At 33.9% G+C, this 22,306-nt stretch overlaps 12 protein-coding genes across 12 annotated transcripts; 7 read left to right on the top strand and 5 right to left on the bottom strand.

Annotated features, from left to right (window-relative positions):
* Nucleotides 1-324: 324 nt before the first annotated feature.
* Nucleotides 325-2,823, top strand: FG379_001742 (uncharacterized protein; the record flags this gene model as incomplete). The annotated part of the gene is made up of 1 exon (XM_067327345.1): nt 325-2,823. One exon carries the CDS (start codon nt 325-327, stop codon nt 2,821-2,823), a length of 2,499 nt encoding a protein of 832 aa, XP_067184776.1.
* A 133-nt stretch (nt 2,824-2,956) lies between these two features.
* On the bottom strand, nt 2,957-4,348 carry FG379_001741 (Vps60p Vps20p like involved in vacuolar sorting; the record flags this gene model as incomplete). The annotated part of the gene is made up of 1 exon (XM_067327344.1): nt 2,957-4,348. The coding sequence occupies one exon, from the start codon at nt 4,346-4,348 to the stop codon at nt 2,957-2,959; it is 1,392 nt and encodes a 463-aa protein (XP_067184775.1).
* Nucleotides 4,349-4,529: 181 nt separating this feature from the next.
* On the top strand, nt 4,530-8,621 carry FG379_001740 (ferlin-like type II membrane; the record flags this gene model as incomplete). Its single annotated transcript, XM_067327343.1, has 1 exon — nt 4,530-8,621. One exon carries the CDS (start codon nt 4,530-4,532, stop codon nt 8,619-8,621), a length of 4,092 nt encoding a protein of 1,363 aa, XP_067184774.1.
* A 79-nt stretch (nt 8,622-8,700) lies between these two features.
* On the bottom strand, nt 8,701-9,864 carry FG379_001739 (ERV41 like with a transmembrane region near the C-terminus; the record flags this gene model as incomplete). Its single annotated transcript, XM_067327342.1, has 1 exon — nt 8,701-9,864. One exon carries the CDS (start codon nt 9,862-9,864, stop codon nt 8,701-8,703), a length of 1,164 nt encoding a protein of 387 aa, XP_067184773.1.
* Nucleotides 9,865-10,319: 455 nt separating this feature from the next.
* FG379_001738 (uncharacterized protein) lies at nt 10,320-10,811 on the top strand (the record flags this gene model as incomplete). The annotated part of the gene is made up of 1 exon (XM_067327341.1): nt 10,320-10,811. The coding sequence occupies one exon, from the start codon at nt 10,320-10,322 to the stop codon at nt 10,809-10,811; it is 492 nt and encodes a 163-aa protein (XP_067184772.1).
* A 25-nt stretch (nt 10,812-10,836) lies between these two features.
* FG379_001737 (uncharacterized protein) lies at nt 10,837-11,238 on the bottom strand (the record flags this gene model as incomplete). Its single annotated transcript, XM_067327340.1, has 1 exon — nt 10,837-11,238. One exon carries the CDS (start codon nt 11,236-11,238, stop codon nt 10,837-10,839), a length of 402 nt encoding a protein of 133 aa, XP_067184771.1.
* Nucleotides 11,239-11,797: 559 nt separating this feature from the next.
* FG379_001736 (60S ribosomal L10A) lies at nt 11,798-12,454 on the top strand (the record flags this gene model as incomplete). The annotated part of the gene is made up of 1 exon (XM_067327339.1): nt 11,798-12,454. The coding sequence occupies one exon, from the start codon at nt 11,798-11,800 to the stop codon at nt 12,452-12,454; it is 657 nt and encodes a 218-aa protein (XP_067184770.1).
* Nucleotides 12,455-13,101: 647 nt separating this feature from the next.
* On the top strand, nt 13,102-14,046 carry FG379_001735 (uncharacterized protein; the record flags this gene model as incomplete). The annotated part of the gene is made up of 1 exon (XM_067327338.1): nt 13,102-14,046. One exon carries the CDS (start codon nt 13,102-13,104, stop codon nt 14,044-14,046), a length of 945 nt encoding a protein of 314 aa, XP_067184769.1.
* A 615-nt stretch (nt 14,047-14,661) lies between these two features.
* FG379_001734 (uncharacterized protein) lies at nt 14,662-16,593 on the bottom strand (the record flags this gene model as incomplete). The annotated part of the gene is made up of 1 exon (XM_067327337.1): nt 14,662-16,593. One exon carries the CDS (start codon nt 16,591-16,593, stop codon nt 14,662-14,664), a length of 1,932 nt encoding a protein of 643 aa, XP_067184768.1.
* A 716-nt stretch (nt 16,594-17,309) lies between these two features.
* Nucleotides 17,310-19,052, top strand: FG379_001732 (uncharacterized protein; the record flags this gene model as incomplete). Its single annotated transcript, XM_067327335.1, has 1 exon — nt 17,310-19,052. The coding sequence occupies one exon, from the start codon at nt 17,310-17,312 to the stop codon at nt 19,050-19,052; it is 1,743 nt and encodes a 580-aa protein (XP_067184766.1).
* A 404-nt stretch (nt 19,053-19,456) lies between these two features.
* FG379_001731 (LRR repeat protein) lies at nt 19,457-20,977 on the top strand (the record flags this gene model as incomplete). The annotated part of the gene is made up of 1 exon (XM_067327334.1): nt 19,457-20,977. The coding sequence occupies one exon, from the start codon at nt 19,457-19,459 to the stop codon at nt 20,975-20,977; it is 1,521 nt and encodes a 506-aa protein (XP_067184765.1).
* A 47-nt stretch (nt 20,978-21,024) lies between these two features.
* FG379_001730 (membrane associated DNAJ with 6 transmembrane domain) lies at nt 21,025-22,094 on the bottom strand (the record flags this gene model as incomplete). Its single annotated transcript, XM_067327333.1, has 2 exons — nt 21,025-21,036; nt 21,087-22,094. 2 exons carry the CDS (start codon nt 22,092-22,094, stop codon nt 21,025-21,027), a joined length of 1,020 nt encoding a protein of 339 aa, XP_067184764.1.
* Nucleotides 22,095-22,306: the final 212 nt, after the last annotated feature.

Raw genomic sequence — 22,306 nt, 5'->3', positions numbered from 1 at the left:
CGACAAAGATTTTACACCAAAATAAAACCTGTTACAAGAGTATGAGATAAACAACTGTTTATTAAGTCTACATTTACCTTACTATATTGTCTTCACCGTTTTTGTTATGAACAAAATATTTGGCGCTGTAAACCTCCGTCTTGATATTAGACACCTAAAAAAATAATGGAGGGCGCAAATCTATATGTTTTGTGTCTTGAGCAGATCGTCTCATATTCTAACTTGAGGGTACGCGACAAATTCTAAACATTTACTTTCTCTTCCATTCTGTCTAGGGTTTATTCTTATTTCGCATACAATTTGTATATATTTCGAGAATATAGTATGGTTAACTTTACAGTTGAGCAAATTAGAGATATTATGGGTAAACCCCATAATATTCGTAACATGTCCGTTATTGCTCACGTAGATCATGGCAAGTCAACATTAACTGATTCCCTCGTCTGCAAAGCAGGAATCATCGCCTCGAAAACTGCTGGTGATGCACGTTTTACGGATACTCGCGCAGATGAACAGGAACGTTGCATTACCATAAAGTCAACAGGTATATCTTTATTTTTCGAGCACGATCTAGAAGATGGGAAGGGTAGACAACCATTTCTCATCAACTTAATTGATTCACCAGGACATGTCGACTTCTCCTCTGAGGTCACTGCGGCACTTCGTGTCACTGACGGTGCATTGGTTGTTGTTGATTCTGTTGATGGTGTCTGTATTCAAACTGAGACTGTACTGAGGCAGGCGTTGAATGAGAGAATCAGACCTGTTCTGCACGTAAATAAGTTAGATAGAGCCCTCTTGGAGTTGCAATGGGAAGCTGAGGATATTTACCAGAATTTCACCCGTGTAATTGAGAACGTCAACGTTATCATTTCAACTTATTCAGATGAATTAATGGGTGATGTTCAGGTATTTCCAGAGAAAGGTACTGTCTCTTTTGGGTCTGGATTACATGGTTGGGCATTCACCGTTGAGAAATTTGCCCGTATTTATGCCAAAAAATTTGGTGTTGAGAAGACAAAAATGATGCAACGTCTTTGGGGTGACAATTTCTTCAACCCCGAAACAAAAAAATTCACAAAAACTCAGGAACCTGGAAGTAAAAGAGCTTTTTGTCAATTCATCATGGAGCCTATATGCCAGTTGTTTTCGTCGATTATGAATGGTGATAAGGCAAAGTATGAAAAAATGCTGGTAAATTTGGGTGTGGAGCTAAAAGGTGATGATAAATCTCTTGTTGATAAGCCACTATTAAAAAAGGTTATGCAATTGTGGTTAAATGCAGGTGATACTTTACTGGAAATGATTGTCACTCACTTACCTTCACCTGCAGCTGCGCAAAAGTATCGTGTTGAAAACCTGTATGAGGGCCCTCAAGATGACGAAACAGCACAGGGTATTAGGAACTGTGATCCAGATGCACCTCTTTGTATGTTTGTTTCTAAAATGGTTCCGACTAGTGATAAGGGCCGTTTCTATGCGTTTGGTCGTGTTTTCTCTGGGACGGTTGCAACTGGCCAGAAAGTCCGAATCCAAGGCCCACGTTATGTACCTGGAGGTAAGGAGGACTTAAACATTAAGAATATTCAACGTACGGTCCTAATGATGGGCCGTTATGTTGAGCAAATACCTGATGTTCCTGCAGGTAACACGGTAGGTCTAGTTGGTATAGATCAATATCTTCTCAAATCTGGTACAATTACGACGTCAGAAACTGCTCATAACATTGCATCGATGAAGTACTCTGTATCTCCAGTTGTGCGCGTTGCCGTGCGTCCGAAGGACAACAAGGAGTTGCCGAAACTCGTTGAGGGTCTGAAAAAACTTTCTAAATCAGATCCATTGGTTGTTTGTAGTAAAGAGGAAACAGGAGAGCACATTATTGCAGGATGTGGCGAGTTGCACGTTGAAATTTGTTTACAAGACCTTCAACAGGAGTATGCTCAAATTGAAATCGTTGCATCTGATCCTATTGTATCCTACAGAGAAACTGTTATTAATTTGTCTAGCCAAACTTGCTTATCAAAGTCACCCAATAAACACAACAGATTGTACATGACTGCCGAACCATTACCTGATGGTCTTGCTGATGATATTGAGGAAGGAAAGGTGTCGCCAAGGGATGATCCAAAGGAAAGATCCAATATTCTTCACGATAAGTATGGATTTGATAAAAACCTGGCAATGAAAATCTGGTGTTTCGGTCCGGAAACCACCGGTCCCAACATTATGGTTGATTCTACTACTGGTATCCAGTATCTTAATGAAATAAAAGACCACTGTAACTCTGCCTTCCAGTGGGCAACAAAAGAGGGTATTCTTTGTGAGGAGGACATGAGGGGTATTCGCTTTAACCTATTAGATGTTACTTTACATGCAGATGCAATACATCGCGGCGCGGGTCAGATTACTCCCACTTGTCGTCGTGTAATGTACGCTGCGGCATTGACGGCCTCACCCAGACTATTGGAGCCAATGTTTTTGGTCGAAATATCTGCCCCACAGGAGGTAGTTGGCGGTATCTACGCAACTCTAAATCAGAGGAGAGGTCATGTATTCCATGAAGAACCTAAATCGGGAACTCCACAAGTTGAGATCAAGGCCTATCTGCCCGTCGCTGATTCGTTCAAATTTACCACCGTGCTACGTGCTGCGACATCTGGAAAGGCGTTCCCTCAATGCGTGTTTGATCACTGGGAGTTGATTAATGGTGACCCGTTGGAGAAAGGAAGTAAGACCGAGGAACTTGTGAAGTCGATAAGAAAGAGGAAGAACATAAAAGAGGAGATACCTGCACTTGATAACTACCTAGATAAACTTTAACCGTACTGCCCTCGGCATAGACTTTTAGGTGTTCTACACAGTATAATTTGATTACTGCAGTTAAGTTGTGGCATTCCCTTCTTTTTTATATCCTAATGTGATCTATTCCTTTTGATTTTCTTTGATTTCTCCGTTATGGAATGGTCTTCAACAGGTTCGCTGAGGGTTCGGTTGTTTCCATTTTTGCGGTTCGGATTACCTCATCGTCCTTACAAACTCCACTCTTCATACCTTCTGTATTGTTTACCTTCATTCTTGCGAGAAGATCATCTAGTTCTTTCTCAAGTTCATTTGATACCCTTTCCTCCTGTGTTTTGCTATTTGTACACGATTGCAGTAACGAATTAATGGAGTTTTGTGTAAATTCAATTTCCTCTCTTGTCTGAGAAATATTTTCAAGTTTTTTCATTATTTCAGATTCATTAAATATCTTCTTTGAAATATTTGATGAAGATTCAAGTGCAGCTAGTAGTGAAATCCTTGCATTAGAAGTATCAATCTCAACTTTTGAATGGTTAATCAACAGTAGTTGCTCATTTATTTCTGTAAGAGCACTTTCAATTTGACGTCTTTGTTTGAGATGATTTATTGCAAGTTGTTTTTGATTGTTCAACGCATATTCTTTACATTTTAAGTCGTGGAATACATATTTTTCCTCTAGACTTGAAATTGACTTCTGTAGTTCCATTTCAGTTACCCGAATAATAACTTCTGCGATGTCACAATCCATTATTTCTATTTCTTTATTATTCCTTGAATTCAAATTCTCTCTTCTAAATTTATAAACATTTATTCTGGAGTTCACATTTACTACCACAAATGGTCTTATTCTCCATCCACCTGGACTGAAAAGCGAAAAATACCAAATAATAACGTCAGAAAGAATACTCATTGTAATTTCTTTAATGTGAAGAAAATTTTCTGCAATATACGCATTAAAATGCTCTTTGATAATAGTGAGTTCATAATTACACTGCGACTTGTTAATTCTTCCAAGAAGTTCTTGTTCAATATCACTTATTAATTTTAAAACAATTTTTTTCACGAGTCCTAAACAAATGAAGGTATCTGAATCTAAAATTTCATTATTTAGTTCTTTGGAAAAATAATTTGTTATCTTCGAGTCAAGTGAACCAAACAAAAAATGAAACCAACCAAACGCAATCCTCGAGTTTTTCACCCTACGCTTATCACCTTCAACTTCCAATGAGATTTCCCAAATATTTTCAATATAGCTGCAAACATTTCTCATATTTGTTATTTGTTGTTTGTTTATCAACCCTTTAAAAACGTTTGGTAAGCAAAGAATTTCAATTGGCCATTGAGAAAACTCATTCTGTGCAGAGTTCTTTAGGTTAAATATATCAATCGTAATTGAACTATTATTATTACATACACCTTCAATAAAACTCATCCACCAATCAAGTTTGTAATCTTCATGATTGCTTGGTTTATAAGAGCATAATTTTTGCCATTCACCTATATCCTTCACAGTTGAATAGGTACATTCAGTCTCGTTACCCATTATCTACTATACAATTAAGTATTTTAAAGAATCAATGGTTCGATTATATATTTACTTGGCATTTCTAATAGATTTAAATGAGAATTTTCAATTCTTACATTGCGCCACACATATAACCCTCTCTGTGGGTCACTTTGAAATGACTTGTATAAATAGGAACAATCTGAAACATTAACATTTAATGTTACAGCCAACTACAGAGTATAACATTCGTATTGATATACACGAACTTCGAGACTTAAAATTCAACGATGGAACATCTAATATTACTCCAAATCCTTTCGTTGAGATTAAAGTCTGTAACCAAGTAAAAACTACCCCAAAGCAAAACTCAGCCTCATCTACACTAGTTCAGGCATCATACAACTTTACTGAAACATTGACTAGAGGCGATTTTGAATGTTCAACTATTGAAATCAACGTAATGCATGCATACATACTTTCAAGTGCACCTATTGGCTCACATGTTTTCAGCTTCAACTATGTATATGGTAAATCACAACATTGGATATATAGAAATTGGATACCACTCATCTTGGGAGACAGACCTTCAGAAACAACTGGCTTCGCATTGGTTACGGTCGGAATTTTTGCACCTGGTGATTCAATCCCTGCAGTGGATGATACTGTGAACATTATGAATGATAATGATCAGGGTGTTAAAATAACTTCTTCACCTGAAATTAGTTTAACTCAATATAACCTCTCAATATGTATCTACAAAGGTCAAGATATAGCACCAATAACAGGGCTGTATACGACTCTTGAACCGTTTGTAACAGTTAGACATGGAATTTCGAAATTATCAACTCCATGTATTAAAAATGAGGCCAATCCGACATGGAAATCATTGATTACATTACCCGGATATCTCCCGTGTTCTGATTCTAATATTTTATTTGAGTTATGGAACGGTGAGTCGAAACCCACACTTATTGGCAAATTTAAACTGGATGCCTTCACGATATTTAAGGAGGCGTTTCCAGTTACATGGGTTAATATATATTGGACCGAACCACCATATGGAGGAGCAGCAGAATTGTTTTCATCTACAAGTACATCTACTACATCTTTGGTTCCAAGTTCATATGCAGGTAGAATATTGATTTCTGCGAGTTCACAAAAAACACAAGCATGTACCGTTAAATCTCTCCAAACAACACCCCTTTCAAATGAACCCCCAATGACAAGGTATCTCCTCTGGATAGATATATATGAAATATCATGTAGACCATCTTTTGAGGGCGAGGTTGTTGTTGAATTTTGTATTGGTCCACATAATATTACAACAATTGCAATGCCACAAAGTGGTGAACCAATAATATTTGATGAACAAACTGGAAGACTTGATGAAACATATTTTTACCTGTCTGATGGGCAAGACCCATGGGACCTATTCATTTACTCTCAAACCGGGTCTGGTAGTTCATTCTGGGCTCCAAGTACTTTTACAAGGGCATCATTTACTCGAGTGTCCCTTTCCACTTTAATTGAAGACGCTGGAGTAAATCCAAACTGGTATACATTGAAGCCTATTTACAATACAAATCAAGGCTATACTTTTAACTTGCTTGCAAGTATTACAATTCTACCTGCAAACACAGCTTCTGAGCGACCACAGAGATTGAAATATTCTCTTGAAGATTTTTACTTCAGATCTTTTATCTATGAAGGAATGAATTTCAAAGGAGTTGGGACAGTATTACCGAATCCATATGTAAGAATATCTATTGGAGACCAAACAGTTCAATCTCGGTCAATTAAATCCTCACTAGTCCCACAATGGTATGAGGCTTATGAGGTCCAAATTTCTTTACCAAACAATCTTTCGTTGGGATCTGATATATTAATTGAGGTTTATAGTCAAAGCCACGGTTATCTAAGTACTGATGTAAGAATTGGCTTTACAACATATAAACTTTCTAAAGTCCCAAAGGTTTGGAAATCTACACCTGAATGGCTCTATTTAAAACCTTCTGAAACAAAAAATCCACAAGAGGATACCAATGCTAGAATATTATGCTCATTTGAGCTTGTATCTGTTAACGAAATAGAACAATACCCATTTTATGACGATATAAGGCCAACAACAATACCCGCAGATATTAGACTATTCATAATAGGTGTAAGAATGTTTAGTTCATTAAACAACCCCACCGTCTCTGTGTCTTTTGGACGCGAAATTGAAGAGTCCAATGCTCCACTTTGGCATGATACAACCCCTGCTCCAAATTGCGGAGACGAAGGCAATTGGAACTACTTACATGATTTTGCAATAACAACTGATCTTCCAAAAAGAGATGTATTTCAATCCTATTTTGAAATAAATGTTAATGAAAAAGTTTCCGGTTATTCTGGTGAATCCAATGTTTCATCTGGATTCGCTATTTTGTATTTTAATTCTGTTATACCTTGGTACGACGAAAAAGAAAAAAAAAAAAATAAGGAATTTTTTCACTTGACTACATTAGACGAACTTATTGTTGGATCTAATGATTACGAAGTTACAAACATAAACATTCCTGATGCTCGTGAAGAGGACGAGCTATCACTAGATAACAGAAAGGTATTAAATACAATGAAATCAATATCCTCTCCCACAAATATTAGTTCTAATTCAGGTCCAGCATTTGACCCAGATGCTTCAAATTCACTTTTTTATCCTCCTATAGATTTACTGAAAACGAAAACTGATGATGATGAAAATACATTCATTGATATGAATATTATTTCAAAGGATGATGATCAGGCAAATATGGCACTCAAACTCAAAAAAATTGGAACAATTTTTGGGTTTGATGCAAGGTTACTAAATTTCGATTTGAAAATATTCTCAGAAGAGGACGAAACTGAACAAAGATTCGAGATCCCATACGAATTAGAACAAGATTTGGACCCTGAGGAGTTACCATACCACACCCTCCCAATTGTATCTTTGAATGAAAAAGGACTATATTATATTGTTGGCTACATCAAATATACTCTTTGTATAATTCAACAACCTGAAGAAGACGGCAATGATATTATTGATACAAAAGTACAGGAGGAAACACTACAAACATTTTCAGATAATAGAATGTGGATTGCAAATCAATATAACAATATGAAACCAATTGTTGCAAGATGTTATGTACTTTCTGCAAGGGGGCTACTACCACCAAGTGGAGACATAAATCCATCCGTTTATATATACATACGATCGAGAGAAAAAAGTGGAGAAAATGCTGTTTTAGATGGTAATGGAAAAAAAAAGAGAAGCGTATATCCTGGTAATATCAGAGATAGTGGATTCGTAAGACGTCAAGGATATAAACCAGAATTTAATCAGGTTTATGAAATTGGCTGTATTCTCCCTCATAATGCTCTTGTTAGAATATCTTTAATAGGAACGGGAGCCGTGCTTGAAGAAACTATTGGAAGTACATTCATTGACATCGAAGATCGTTGGTTTCACCCAAAAATACAATCAATGTTCGAAAAAGATACTACTCCTATTGAAATGAGAACACTCAGGGTGGAAAAGAGTTTCGTTTCTCATGGTACTCTGAGAGCTTGGTATGAAATAATGTCTGAACAGATTGCAAAGGCAACTCCTATTACAGAACTTTCATCAGTTGATCCACAAAGTTTTCAATTGAGAGTAGTTATTTGGCGTGTAAGGCATGTTCCAATAGAACCAAACACCACTATCTCACTATACGTTAGTGGGATATACAATATTGATGAATTAAATATGGAAACACAATCCACAGAAACTCACTACAACTCAAAGGATGGAACCGGTATTTTTAATTGGAGATTTGTATTTGATATTAAAATCCCTGCGCAATATCCTATTTTCAAACTTCAACTTTGGTCATATGGTCTCATTCAAAGTGAGCACATAGGTGATTGCCTTGTTGACCTGTCTAATGAATTCGGAAAAGCGAAAAAACACTCGTCTCAAATTACGAAAATTCCGAAGACTTGGTTTGGTTTCTCACACCCTACAAAACAAAATTTGCCCCAGGGTCAGGTTGAACTTGAAATAGCAATTGTTCCCGGAAAAATATCCGACTCCAACCCAGTTGGTAAGGGAAGAGAGCCACCAAACGTTGATCCTGTACTAGAAAATGTTACTGAGAACAGAACATATGTTGATTGGAAGGGGATAGGAGAGGCGATATCATCAGCTACATCCTCAATTTGGAGCACAGCAAAAAAGGGTTTTATAATTGCAATAATAATAGGTATTATTGCTCTAATATTATTCCTTATGATAATGCTAAATTAAATGATACATTATTACTTTTCTATGTTGCATTCAGACACTTTTTGCATATAAAAATTATGTTGTGCATAGCCACTAACTACTAGTAACTTTGAATAACCACATTTTTCTTGTTAGTTTTTGATTTGTTCACGTGAGAAACTAACTTGTAGAATAAAATATCTATCATACCAGAAAAAGCAAATATCCCTCCGATAATTGCGCAACAACCCGATATAAATGATAAAAATGGCTTTCTATTCTCGGTTACCTTGACTAAAAAGGGAGTAAAATCATAATTAATATGTACACCCGGGATCGATGTTTCCGGAATGAATCTTCCATTTGACGAAACATGTACTCTTTTGTATTGATTTCTAACAGAAAATTGATACGTTTTCATCGTTTTTTTGTTTATAGAATGATATTGAGTTGGTATACAATGCATATCAAAATCAATAAAAGCATTATTAAATATTAATTCTGAACTGCGTTCTGATTTTTCGAATTTTGTTGTTTGAATAAATTCCTGATTTTTCCATGTATTTGAAATACTAGAAAGATCTTCTCCAAATATTAAATAGTTTATTTTGTAAGAAAAGTTGTACATATGGCTTTCATTCATTTCGAGATCTGTCATCTCTCTGTACTTCATCCACCGTTTGTGTGATATTTCGATCTTGCCCTTTACTTTTGGTATATGACTGTCTACCTTAACAATACAACCCTCGGAGTTCATATTTGAGGATATTATCTCTTCTAATCTATTGGATTTATTATAATCGCATTGCTTAAATTGAATCCTAAAGGGTATTTTTAGTCCCATTTTGTCAAATGCCTTGAAAACGTCGCTACAAGAGTTGCAACAATTATTTGACCCAGAATCATTTGCAATGGATGCATCATAGCAAGACCCACAGTCTGTTTTATTATCATTTTTCAGCACCTTTGTACCGATTCTAGTATATTCAACGCTTCCATCTGGTAGATAAATTTCAGAATTTTCCTGTGTATTCAATAAACGAACACCGACAAGGTCACATGGAATTTTTTGAAACTCTAGCTTCATTTTTAGATGAATATTTTCGTCTTGTAGCACTTTATCGACTGTAATTTCATCTTTTCTCGACACATTTAAATAATAACGCAATTCAGAATAAAAAAGAATTACAATAATAATAGTGCTTAAAATAGTTAGATAACCCCCAAATGCCGTTTTAACACGCAATTCAGAAACAGGTTTTGAAAAGGCATCAAACTGCTTCATTTTGTTATATAGTATTTTGCGATTAGTTCCCCTTGCAAGGTATGATTTTTTTTATTTGTCCAACAGTTTGTTACATGCAAATCCATAAACGATGGCGGTCCTTTTAATAATGTGTACACACATTAATAGCCGCTAGAAAAAGGTATAAATAGTAATGAAAAGGTATTTTTTTAGACTATATTAGAAATAGACATTTTAAATGCAAAATTCTCATAAGCAAGTCAAATTTTCATGTTTGAAATACTTTTATATCATTATTTTCGTATTACATTTCAATTGTAAACTTGTAATATATAAAACTGAAAATAACTTATTGTTTCCATAATACTTTAATATCTAAAATACTATTATTTGAGAAAAAATCACAAATAATAAATTATATCTATTAGTAAATAATTTCTATTATCAACCTGAAAAAGCGCCCTGACCGTTTTCTAAAAACTTATTTGAGGAAGATGATAAAAGAAATAACATTGGTTGAATATTGTGGTACCTGCTCCTTACCAACGGACTATTGTGAATACGGTGATTGTGAGAAGGAGTCAAGGAATGAAGACTTGTCGGGCAAAGAAAATCCAAAGAAATGTTCAGACGAATCTTCAAAAGGTAATGATTCTGGAGTAACTAATGAATTAAATATGAATGGAAACGAAGAATCCAAGAATAGCAAAAGGAGAACAAAACAAAAACAAATAGTAATCAGAGTTGAGAGTAGGGCTAGAAGGAAGAACGTCACTATCGTTACAGGATTAGAACACTTCAATGTTCAATTAAACGAGGCTGCCAAAAGATTTGCCAAACAATTTTCGTGCGGTGCATCCGTAGTGAAAGGGAATAATGGAAAATCCGATCAGATTGATGTCCAAGGTGATTTTGATGTAATGATTGCAGAGTTCATAATAAAATTATACCCACATATTGAAATCGGTGATATTTACATACAATGAAAACTATTTCGTAGTTTCGTCTCTATCATTTAGATGGAGAAAGTGGTCTATTGAACCCTCCCGGTCTATTCATGTATTGCCTATACTTCCTCCTAGACCTTATATTTGCATATGATCTACTAGAAGACGAATGGTCTTTGTTTTTAGAAGAATCAAAGTCTTCAATTCCAAATAACTTTTTTATTTGATCAGTTTCAGATTCATCACTCAGATGTGTCTCTGTGTCACTTTTTTTCTCTTCAAAGTTTTTTTTATTTTCAAGATTTTTTACAGTATCGCAGTTATAGTTGGAAGTCTGAAGTTTTTTATTTAGTCTACCAAAGTCGTCGTATTTTTTATTATCATTTCTAGGATGATTATCCTTTGGGAACGAAGATCTTTTTAGTTTTTTGTCGTCTAGGTATGGATCCCTAATCCTTTTTTGCATATTTCATTGGTAACATTTGTCTAAGGGAATTAAAAGTGAAAAATGTATTTATTTTTGTATAAAAGTATAACTATCTCCATTTACTCTGTATAATCTACACTAACACTCAAATTGTTTGAGTTCGAACGTGATTATTCATATAAAATAAAATACGAGGATATTGTCTCTTAAATTATTTATTTACAGACCTTTCCGAACATGCATTATTTTATAAATTAACCTGCCTTTGGCGGAAAAAAAATGAAATTGGTATATGAGACATATACACTAATTTATTCAACTCGGTGAAAATAAGTAAAAATAACCTTACTAGGAACTTGTTTAGTTAGACAAGACACTAATTTAGCTCAACTTTTAACAACTGAAAAAAGAAGTCACGTGCCGGTAAAACTAGAATTCCGTCTTATTTAGAAAGGACGAGATCAACCAAAACAAAAAATTGATTCACTTTCAATCTAGCTGTTAATACTTTTCTTTTGTGGTTTAATAGCTGGAAACTATTTCTTCTAAGTATATAGTCTCTAGACACTTTTTTATTTGAATTGGATATCGTTTTAAAATGAGTGGAAAAATCAGCAGCGATACAATCCGTCGTGCAATAGCAGAAATATTAGAAGGCTCAAAAACGAAGCAAAGAAAGTTTTTGGAGACCGTCGAGTTACAAATAGGACTGAAGGATTATGACACGCAAAGAGACAAACGTTTTGCAGGAACTGTCCGCCTGCCTAATGTCCCTAAACCAAATGCTCGTGTTTGTGTTATGGGTGACGCTGCCGACTGTGAAAAGGCACAAAAATTGGGACTTGATATCATGGATATCGAAGAAATGAAAAAAATTAATAAGAATAAGAAAATAGTCAAGAAGTTATGCAAAAAATATGACTTGTTCTTAGCATCTCAAGTCTTATTGCCACAAATCCCACGTCTACTCGGGCCAGGATTAAACAAAGCAGGTAAATTCCCAACGGTAATCACTCCAAATGATAAGATAGATGAAAAAGTTAATGAATTGAAGGCGAGCATCAAGTTCCAGCTTAAAAAAGTTTTATGTCTTGGTGTTGCTGTAGGTAATGTTAGCATGACCGAAGAAGAACTAAGACAGAACTTGACATTAGCAATAAATTTTCTAGTTTCACTTTTAAAGAAGAACTGGCACAACATAAAAAGTCTTACAATTAAGAGCACTATGGGCAAGTCAGTTAGAATATACGGATAATTCTGTTTAGCCCATGATAATTTTAAACGGTCTCCAACTCACCTTCTATTTTTATCATAATGAATCAATAAAAATTTTCTTTTTTTATGAGAGCGAATTTTGGCTTTATATAAATGCAAATTATTATTTGAGTTGGTCACTAGATAAGGGGTCTCTCTATGCCACCCAATATGATATGATGCGTTAATCCGGCAGTTAATGACCCTATAACAAATATTAGATACTTACTTTGCTCTAGAAGAAAACCTGTACAAACTACTTGATATTTAAATGGCAAACTATAGGTATAGGTATTTAAGTATTTTTTAGGTGGTTTTCTGTGTCTGGTATTATTCGTGTTAAATTTTCTTATGGGATCATTTTTTTAAATCTAACGTATACACCTGTATAAAATTTTAGATACTCTTGTTCGCATTGCATTTTTGTGCAAAATTATTATTTCTGCTCTAGTATTCCGTGAGCTGGCTGCACGCCATGTTTTAATTTGTAAAATTAAATTTGGAGGTTATTTTAACGTTCGAAACAATCCAAGTTGTCTATTTTGACTAAATCAATAAACAGGGTAGATTGCTAATTTAGAGTTGACATCACTCAACTGTTAATTCTTTTTGCGGGTATACATTTTCTATGGTTTGTAATCTTTAGAAATGAAATACAAAGAGCAAAAACCAAATGCTGAAGATATTGATCTAGGTAATTATCATTTTAAAAGTGATGAATATCTATTTTACACAGTTTATTACTCCGATTCATTTGGAAAAGTGAATATTGAAACTGATTTAAATGTTGTGCCTTTAGGTAGTAACTTTAGTGGGAAAGGGATCGAGCTTAAGTATATAAAAGACTTCCTTCCAACATATACATTCTGTTGTTGCTCTTTGGATAAATGCATCTGCAATTTCATAATAAGATATAAAAGTCGTGATCCAAATGGTATTTTTCCCTGGATATGGTGTGATATTAGCAATCTAGATGACGTAGCAATTCCATTTAATACGGCCGTTATACTTAAAGTGTTTGTTTATCGCGGAGACACATTCTATTTTTGTGATGATTCTCTAGATTATCGTGAAAACGAGGAAAGAGAGCATATTTTAGATGAACACCATTCAGAAGATTCAAATAACTACAACTCATATGAAGTATTCGATCTGATCTCTAATTTGATATCTGAAACCAGTATTGAACCAAGTAATCAGAAAGATACGGATGGAATAGATAAAGTTACAGTGGATAGTGGCACAATCAGAGAATTTCTAACTTCCAATGAAAACTATGGACATCACTTCGACGGAATCAAGAAAAAAATCAATGAAGAAATCAATGACTGGTGTAGAAAGTCCGATGGAACATATAAAGACATAAGTGTTTTATTGAGTTCATTACATCACGTTCTTTGGGAAAACGCTCAGTGGGAACCTGTTGAATTTTTTCAATTGATGTCTAACCCGGAACTTTTAAAAAAAACTTATAGAAAGGCACTGATACTGTGCCACCCTGATAAACATCAAAGGGAAAAAGAAGAGCACAGGTATAAAGTTCATCAAGTATTTATGGCTATAAATGGTGCTCACAAGAACACCATCAAATAAAAAATAAAATACCTTAAAATTGGCTTTTGATTTCAATTATCGGCAGCACTGAATTCATTAGACGCAGATTTAAAGCCCAAACCAAAAAAAAGGGCTCCATGCACCTAACACCTAACTTACAAAAATCCGAGATAAAGTACACGTGGCGCTACCGCCACGTATTCGGCATTATTGCTCTTAAATTGCATGTGTGTAAGGATTATTTTTTTGTTCTGATCAAAATGACTAATTCTAAACAAAAACAAAAACAAAACAAAGATACAAGGTTGGATCGCCATAGCGCAGACCCGAAGACATCCGCATACGGAAACAAATCAGGTGTCAAGGGAGGTGCTGGCCAATACAATTGGGGTGGTAAGTTTTAAACGTGAAACAACCAGCTTCATTACTGTTTTAGAGAGGGAACTGGCTCCTGAGAAAATGGAAAATATAATTGACGTGAGAGATCCGATGTTTTGTGAAGAAAAAGATCAAAATTAAAGGGCTTCTTATCTTAGCCAAATTGTGATACCATCTCAAAGTAGTAATCAATTCATGCTTTAAATTATCATCTAAAAGTATTTCAACAGGCTTATCATTGTTTGGTTAAAATATAAGATCTTTTTTCCGAGTATATTATTTGAATATGTTTCTTACTCTGTAATGATCAATACAATAAATATATGATTCAATACTTACACCTTTGTCAGAGTTTCTTCTCATCATTTCGAACCAAGCTACAGCGAAGCTTTCCCTCACACCCAAAGAATTGCATATTCTTGTGAATTGAGTGCGTTCTAAGTGGGTACTTCCTGTAAAAATATGTTTGTATATTTTTTTCAGTAATACAAGATGAGGAAATAATAGTTGATTTAGAATTTCATTGGTTTCAATCATTATTGCCTCATCGTTTGTTTTTTCAACCAATTCTGTCAAACAACCCAAAAAATAGTGATCTGGAGGTATGAACGCCTCTATGAACTTTGATATATTAGCCATATTCAAATAACTGTGTTTCAAGGACTTTGTAACTCGGAAGTATAATTCTTCGAGTATATCCTTCGGATTCTTGTCTTCGACTTTTGATCTCATTTCGACATGTAAATAGATATAGAAAAATAATAAACTCAGCTCATCCAAAATATTATTAACATTTATTCTTTTCTTGAACACACATAAATTGTGTATTGGTGAGGTACTACTTAAGTCATCTGTTTTAGGAATGTATGTTTTGTGACCGATATCATTTAACTCCAGATTTATATATCCTATTGAGATTCTTGATGAGAGGTTCTTATACAACTTGACTATTACTTTTTTATTAATTAGTCCGCTGAGATTCAATCTTCCTACAAATAATACATCAAGGTCACCGACACTATTTTCAGTACCATCACTTAGTGTGCTTGAGACGGTACACTTAACGAAGAAGTATTTATCGGAAATGTCTTCGAAAAAAACTTCTGTTATTCTTGAATAAATGTTTAAATTTGAAGAATATAATTTACTATATGAAAAATCACCTGTGTTTATACTATTTCTTGTTCTTCTTAAAGTGAGAATACTCCAGCTGCCTCTATACGGAGTCAAATTTTCACCATCTTTATTCTTAATGCAATGTTGCAGAAAAACCTTAAAACTTTTTTGCCCATAATGTTTTGGAAATCTATCGTAAATGTGAATGAACCCCTCTTCTTTAAGTGAAATACTTGTTAACTTTATTTTCCAACCCCCAAATTTTTCATGATTTCTAGACAGAGTTTCTTCCCTCAACTCGCGTTGAAGAGATGATCCTCCATTCATAGGAACATTGCTTCTTTTTGTCGTTTGAGATTCATAAGCTAATGAATTTATAGGATCATAAAATATCATATCTTCATAAATAAAATACAATTTCTCTGGGAGCCAGAGAGCTGTTTTGTAGTTCATTTTAACCGAATTTGCAGAACCTTTTAAATTATAGTTACACACTCCAGACATTTCAATTTTAGTTCTATGTAAGTGATTCAATCCTAACCCAAAATCCTGAATTTTATTTGAACGAGCAATGCACCACTCAAGTTTCAAGATCAAACATGTTTTGAAGCCGTTTTCAGAATTAGAAATATTGTAATTCTTCTCAATATCATTCATGGGACTAATGATATCGTTTATTCTTTCATTTGACAAAAGATTTATATTTAAATTATCCCGAGAGAAACACAAATCGAATGTTAATTCATTTTTTTCAAGGTAATCAACAATATTATCTACTGAATTAAAATTAAAGTAAATGTAAATCTTACTACTTTCGAATGGTGTACAATAATTAACTGGATAAATCGGTTCTTTACCAATATCCTTTATAATCCCAGTCACCAAGTCTCTTTTTTTTACAATCACAAAGATTTCAAATGCCTTATATTCATTAGGTAACCTGCGACATCCCTCAGTTTTCAATGCGCCCAAAGATAGAAAGAGATATAATAAAGTCCTTGCATGTAAGGCTTCAGTATCATCGCATTTATGTAACCTATCATCATAAACTTGTATTCCTCTTTTCGTTCCGTTGTTGGTTAAACCTCCCATTAACAAAGTTAAGCCCTATAGACTAGTATATTTAACCTCAAGAAGCGCGCAGCATGTAGCTTCAGTGTGGAAAAGCTCTACACCCAAAATACACAAAAAAAACAAATATAATACTTAAAAAGTGAAAATAATAAAGAATTATACTCTCTAAAATATTGATAATTATTATTCTACATGCCTATTAGAGTTCTTTTCTAAAAGAGGTAGAAATATATAACTAGCAACTTTCAAATTAACTTTTAAAAAGTTATGAATACTACTTAACCACCAATAATTATAGCATGTTCATACCCAGTAAAAATAGAGTAATTTGCACCTAAAAAATTATTAAAAAAAGAAAAAAAAAGATTTGTAGACAAGTACGTGAGACTAAAGTGTAATCCACTTGCTATGTACTTGCAAAAGTAACATGTATGTCTCGTAATTAGGCGTGGGGCAAAGGCTATAGACAGCAGATATGCAGGTAGAGAATAAATAAATACATGCCCGACGTTATTAATGAATGTTTTTTAGTTCACTGTGAAATTACATTCCAATTTTTTTCTCTCAGAGGTTGAAAATCAATAGCTTATTCAAAAAGTTGTGAATCCGGTCAGAAATATATATGTATTTATATATGTATTTTCATATATGTATATCTAATTTTATCCACTATTCTCAGAAACATCCCCTTTTTTTAAACTGGAAATATCATAATTTACCATTACACTTTAAAAATGAATCAATTAAAGGAAAGTGATACCATTAATGAAATACCAGGAAAAAAATCGTCTATCGGAATTGAACAATCTTCTTCACACAGAATAACTTCTGCCCCATCTACAACATGTGTTTCACCTGTACTTGAAGGTAAACCGCTGACAAATAATTATCTCGAAACCCTAATGTTGAATTGCCAGAATACGAGCCAGCAGATAACACCGAATCCAAATATTGGTCTTGGGATTAACATGGGACTTGGTATGAACCTCAACTTAGGTGCCTTAAATGAATTAAATCCCGGAAATCCTTTTATACTCCCGAACCAGCTTTACAGAACGAATAATTTGATTGGTAATTTACAAGGAATTATTCCAGATTACTATTCTTCGTTATTGAGAGGATATAATATGAATACTCTTCAAGGTAATTTTCCTCTCGCCGTTGGGAACCCTGGAATTCAATTTAGTAACCTCTCTGGTGTTGAAAGCTTGCTCTTAAATCAAGGTTTTATGAATTATAACGAGGAAAAACAGTCTGAGAGCAGTCTGAAGACAGACCAACACACAAATATTATTAATCCACTGGCACAATCACAATTCCTTGCTATTAATTCACAGCCTGCTTTAATTCCATCAAATATACTTCCGGGAGTCTCATCGATTGCCACTTCACGTCCGGGTATTGTGGGTCAGGTCAGTAATTTGCTCCAGAACTCCATGAAGCCAACGTTTCCTAACTCCCAGGATATGTCAAAAAACCAAAAAGGGGTTTTAATAGATCAGACAAAGGACCAAAATACACCAGAAGGCTTAGAAAGGTTAAATAATTTGATATATTCCTATATAAATAATATAAATGGGCTTAATGATTTAAATGAGAGGGTTAGAAACTACTTAAATACATATAATTCTGACACCGATAGTAGAAATATTGTCGGCGATTCCCTAAAAACGTTTGGATGCATTGGTGAGGTGACCGATCAAAGTAATAATGTGAAAATAGATAGCACTGGTAAAGACAACTTTTCTATTACTTCTCAAAGGCAAATTGCCACCGCAGCTTCAGAGAATATTGCTACTGAACAAAATGACATTTTCAAATTAAATCAGACGAGAAAATATAGATTAGGAGATCAAGGGAGAGCTCTACTGAAGAGTGAATTATCCGCATATTTGAGATGTAACCCGGAAAAAAGAATTGAAGCGAGTAAGATTGCAGACATCAGGAATGCAACCACAAAACAACTTTGGCAAATAGCTGCCATGTGTGGACTTGAGGAACGCTTTATAAACTTGCATGCCCAGTCTCTAGCTCAAAGTAGGGGGAAAGTGAATGTTAGGGGAACAAAAAGAAAGTCAGGCAATGTCAATGAATTATCTAAGTTGATCGGAAAAAACACTTATGCAACTAGGACTGGCTCGAAAGAATCTGTGGAACCTGAATTGTTTAAGATTAATAGCCCCGAAGTGACTAATTTAAATTCTAACGTGAGTTCAGCTGAAATGAAGAGGATTATTGAACCGAATGTCTATAATTACAGTAAAAACAAGTTGGGAAGTCAAATAATAAATTCAGAATCAAGTGGGGTGGAGTTGATACCTGCAACTGTTTCTCAGGGTCAAGGCAAAGTTTATAATAATGTCTATTACTGTAACAAAAACGGTGATGATCCACTTCATTCAATTCAAAATGAACTGAAGTATTCCCTACTTGGTGATAACAAGGTGTTTGACGCGAGCAGCTCAACTGAGAAATAATACATTGCTGTCGAAGGTGTACGTAACGTTGACTGTCACCCTATTCTTCTGAATGGTAAATAAGATTTAGGGGCAACTTCTAAGGACAAAAATCGCAATAGTCACAATTCTTTAAACAAGCGTGGAATACCAATATTTCCTCAGTGTTTAATACCTAAACCATGGAACATTTTTGTTTACTTTTTACTATCCCACTTTACCCCTACTACTGGGGTGTGATATGATTTCTGGAATTCTATAAAAACGTAGATAAGAGACCAATGAATTAGGACATTTTATACATAGAAGTTTGTGTTGCCCGATGTGTAGATGATTTTGTTACTAATTATATATTTATTCTAAGATATTATGTCTTCCCATCTATTTGGCGCAGAATGATTTGAAACCACTTTTTTTCTTGCTTAATGACTAATATTGGTGATCGTGTGTTATCGATTAATAATGAGAAAGTTGGAACGATACGTTCTATTGATTTCAATGAAACTTCTGAGCCATTATTTGGAATAGAATGGGATCCTGAACCAAATGACGAACCTGATGAAAAATCTGTTTGTAAAGTTACAAGTAAGCTTCAATTTTATAACAAGGACCTATTTAATACAGGAATTTCTTTTCAGGACGCTCTAATAGATCGTTACTTATCTGATGATGGTAACTTAGAATTCTTTGTTGGATTAAAGAAAGCTTATGAATATTGCAGAAGGCTATCTTCACTTTCTCTAGAGAAAATGAATATTTCGTATTGTTCATGTAACAAATTGGAACAAAATTATGAGAAATCTTTATTTTATGAACTTTCAACTTGTTTAAAAAATATTGAATCAATATACTTGAACGATAACTTGATATCTAATTGGGAAACAGTTTACTGTATTTTGTCCCACTTAAAAAATGCTAAATATTTAGTACTGAATGGTAATCAAATAATGAGTAGCAATGAGGGGAAAAAATTTATATTTGACAAAATAAGGGTATTGAGTTTAAGTAAAACAAGTATCGAATTTGAACAAATTACTTCTATGTGCAATGAAAACTCTGTATTCCCAAATGTTGAGTATATTAATGTATCGTCAAATAAATATTTATCCCTAAATGTCAAAAACAAAAATGGTACAATCAAGGAAATAGATATTAGCTACAACATGCTAGATAACTGGGAAATGTTTCGAAGTAGAATACTAGAAAATTTTATAAAATTGTCTGCCATTAATATTTCGAACAATAATTTTATGAATATTCCTGAAATTGATTCCAAATCTGATGTTAAACATGTTTATCCAAATATTGCCAAATTGATAATGGACGGATGTGGTTTGGAAACTCTGAATTCTATTTTGTATATAAGTAGAGCATTTCCAAATCTCGAGGAAATTTCGTTAAGAAGTAATAGGATATTTAAGGTTAAAAATCGTTATTATGATGTGAGAAGTATAATCATTTCACTATTCCCGAACATAAAAACATATAATAAAAGCATTCTCAAACAAGACGACATTATTTCATCACAACGCTATTATATTTCACAATATTTGGTTCATATGAACAGTGATTTAAGAGAGATGGATCCTAACAGTGATATCCTGCTCAATTTCATGTCAAAAAACATTTTCAATAATAGTGAAAATGTAAATATTGAAGAAAGGCCTCCGGAAGCAAAGTATATTGAACTTACATTTATGTCTAAATTCAAGCAGTCAGAAAAGTTGACACCGACAATAAAAATCAACAGAAAGATCACAGTTTCGGAGATCAAGGTGCTCATTTCGAGATTATACAAAATTCCAAGGAGCAAACCACTTAAATTGATTTTCGAAAATGATAATATGAGCATTAATATTGACGAATACAGCAATACACTCACATTGAGTGATATTGGAATAAATGATTCTGGTAATATCAGTATCTTAGACAGTACCCTCAACTAAAAGCATGGTAAATTCTGTAAACCCAAAATAGTACAAACAAGATTGTACTAATTGAAATTCTGGAGCCTTTGGGCTCTAAATCCAAATTATCTTCTAGTAACGAAAATACATCCTGAAAAGAATCTTCCCAGGGACTATTTAGATATGAATCATCGACCAAAAGCTGTCTATAACTTGAGCTGGTTTCCTGTATATGCCTTTTAATCTCATTATTTACTCTATTAGATTGAAATTCTGGAGTTAAAATATTTATTTCTTGTATTAAATTATTCTCAAAACTGTTATCTACGTTTCTATCATTCTTTGACAAGATAGTCTTATATAAATCTTCCAAATATATCAACAACCTCAACTTTTTCCTCAAAAGCGATTGATAGAACTCCGCTAATTCGTTTCTATAGAAGCTTGTAGTTAAGTAAGGCATTATTAATTGTAAAACATTCATTACGGTAATATACAATCCATCGAGAACACGAATCTTTTCAAATGGGAGGAAATCTCTGAAAAATGGAACGAAGGTGAATAAATCTCTCTCATTTCTATCAAACTTTAGCAATATGCTGCAAGAAAAGGTCCACAAAATAAAGCATAAAATAATCCCCCTTACATTCTCCTGATCATTCCACATCATTAATGATAAACATATCGGTACAACCGCAGCTATTAATGGGACCAATACCAAGTGCAAAGGAAACTCAATGAAATCTTCATCTTCCTGAGAGACACCATATAAATCAATATTACTTTCAATGCTTCCAAATCTAAGGTACCAATTCCTTTTTAAATCACTTGAAAGCACTTCATTTGCATTTCTAACTTTTGAATATATCTCACGTGCTTTTGGATCGGGATTTTTGTCAGGATGGTACCTCAATGCAAGTTTTCTAAATGCACTTGCAATATCTGACTTCGAAGAACTGTTAGAAATACCAAGAATTTGATAATAATTTTGTGAGACTCTCATGTTTTGCAAAATACACGCAAAAAACAAAAAAACAAGTGAAAAAATTATTCCACTTAATTGGCTTCTTTTATTCCAACCTCTTTTTGTTGATGTTAACCAACTGATTACTGGAGAAATTATTACCGTGTAAATGATTAATTGATCGTCAATCATTGTTCCAAAATCATAATATTGTTGATCCAAACTTTCTTAGTATCAGTAGGAAGACAGAACCTTACGATTAGTCAAACAGTAATTAAAATTAAGGACTCAAAATCGATTATATTCATTTAAATTTCTAAAATAATAGACAATAGGATTCAAAATCAATTCATGGCTTTACTAAGATATGTATTTCCACAAAAACTGAACAACTGAACATAAAT

This window comes from Cryptosporidium bovis (genome assembly GCF_009768925.1).
Source record: "Cryptosporidium bovis isolate 45015 chromosome Unknown contig_25, whole genome shotgun sequence".
Classification (NCBI taxonomy): Eukaryota; Apicomplexa; class Conoidasida; order Eucoccidiorida; family Cryptosporidiidae; genus Cryptosporidium; species Cryptosporidium bovis.
Note: the sequence above shows the minus strand (reverse complement) of the source record. Positions and strands in the feature narration are given on the sequence as shown.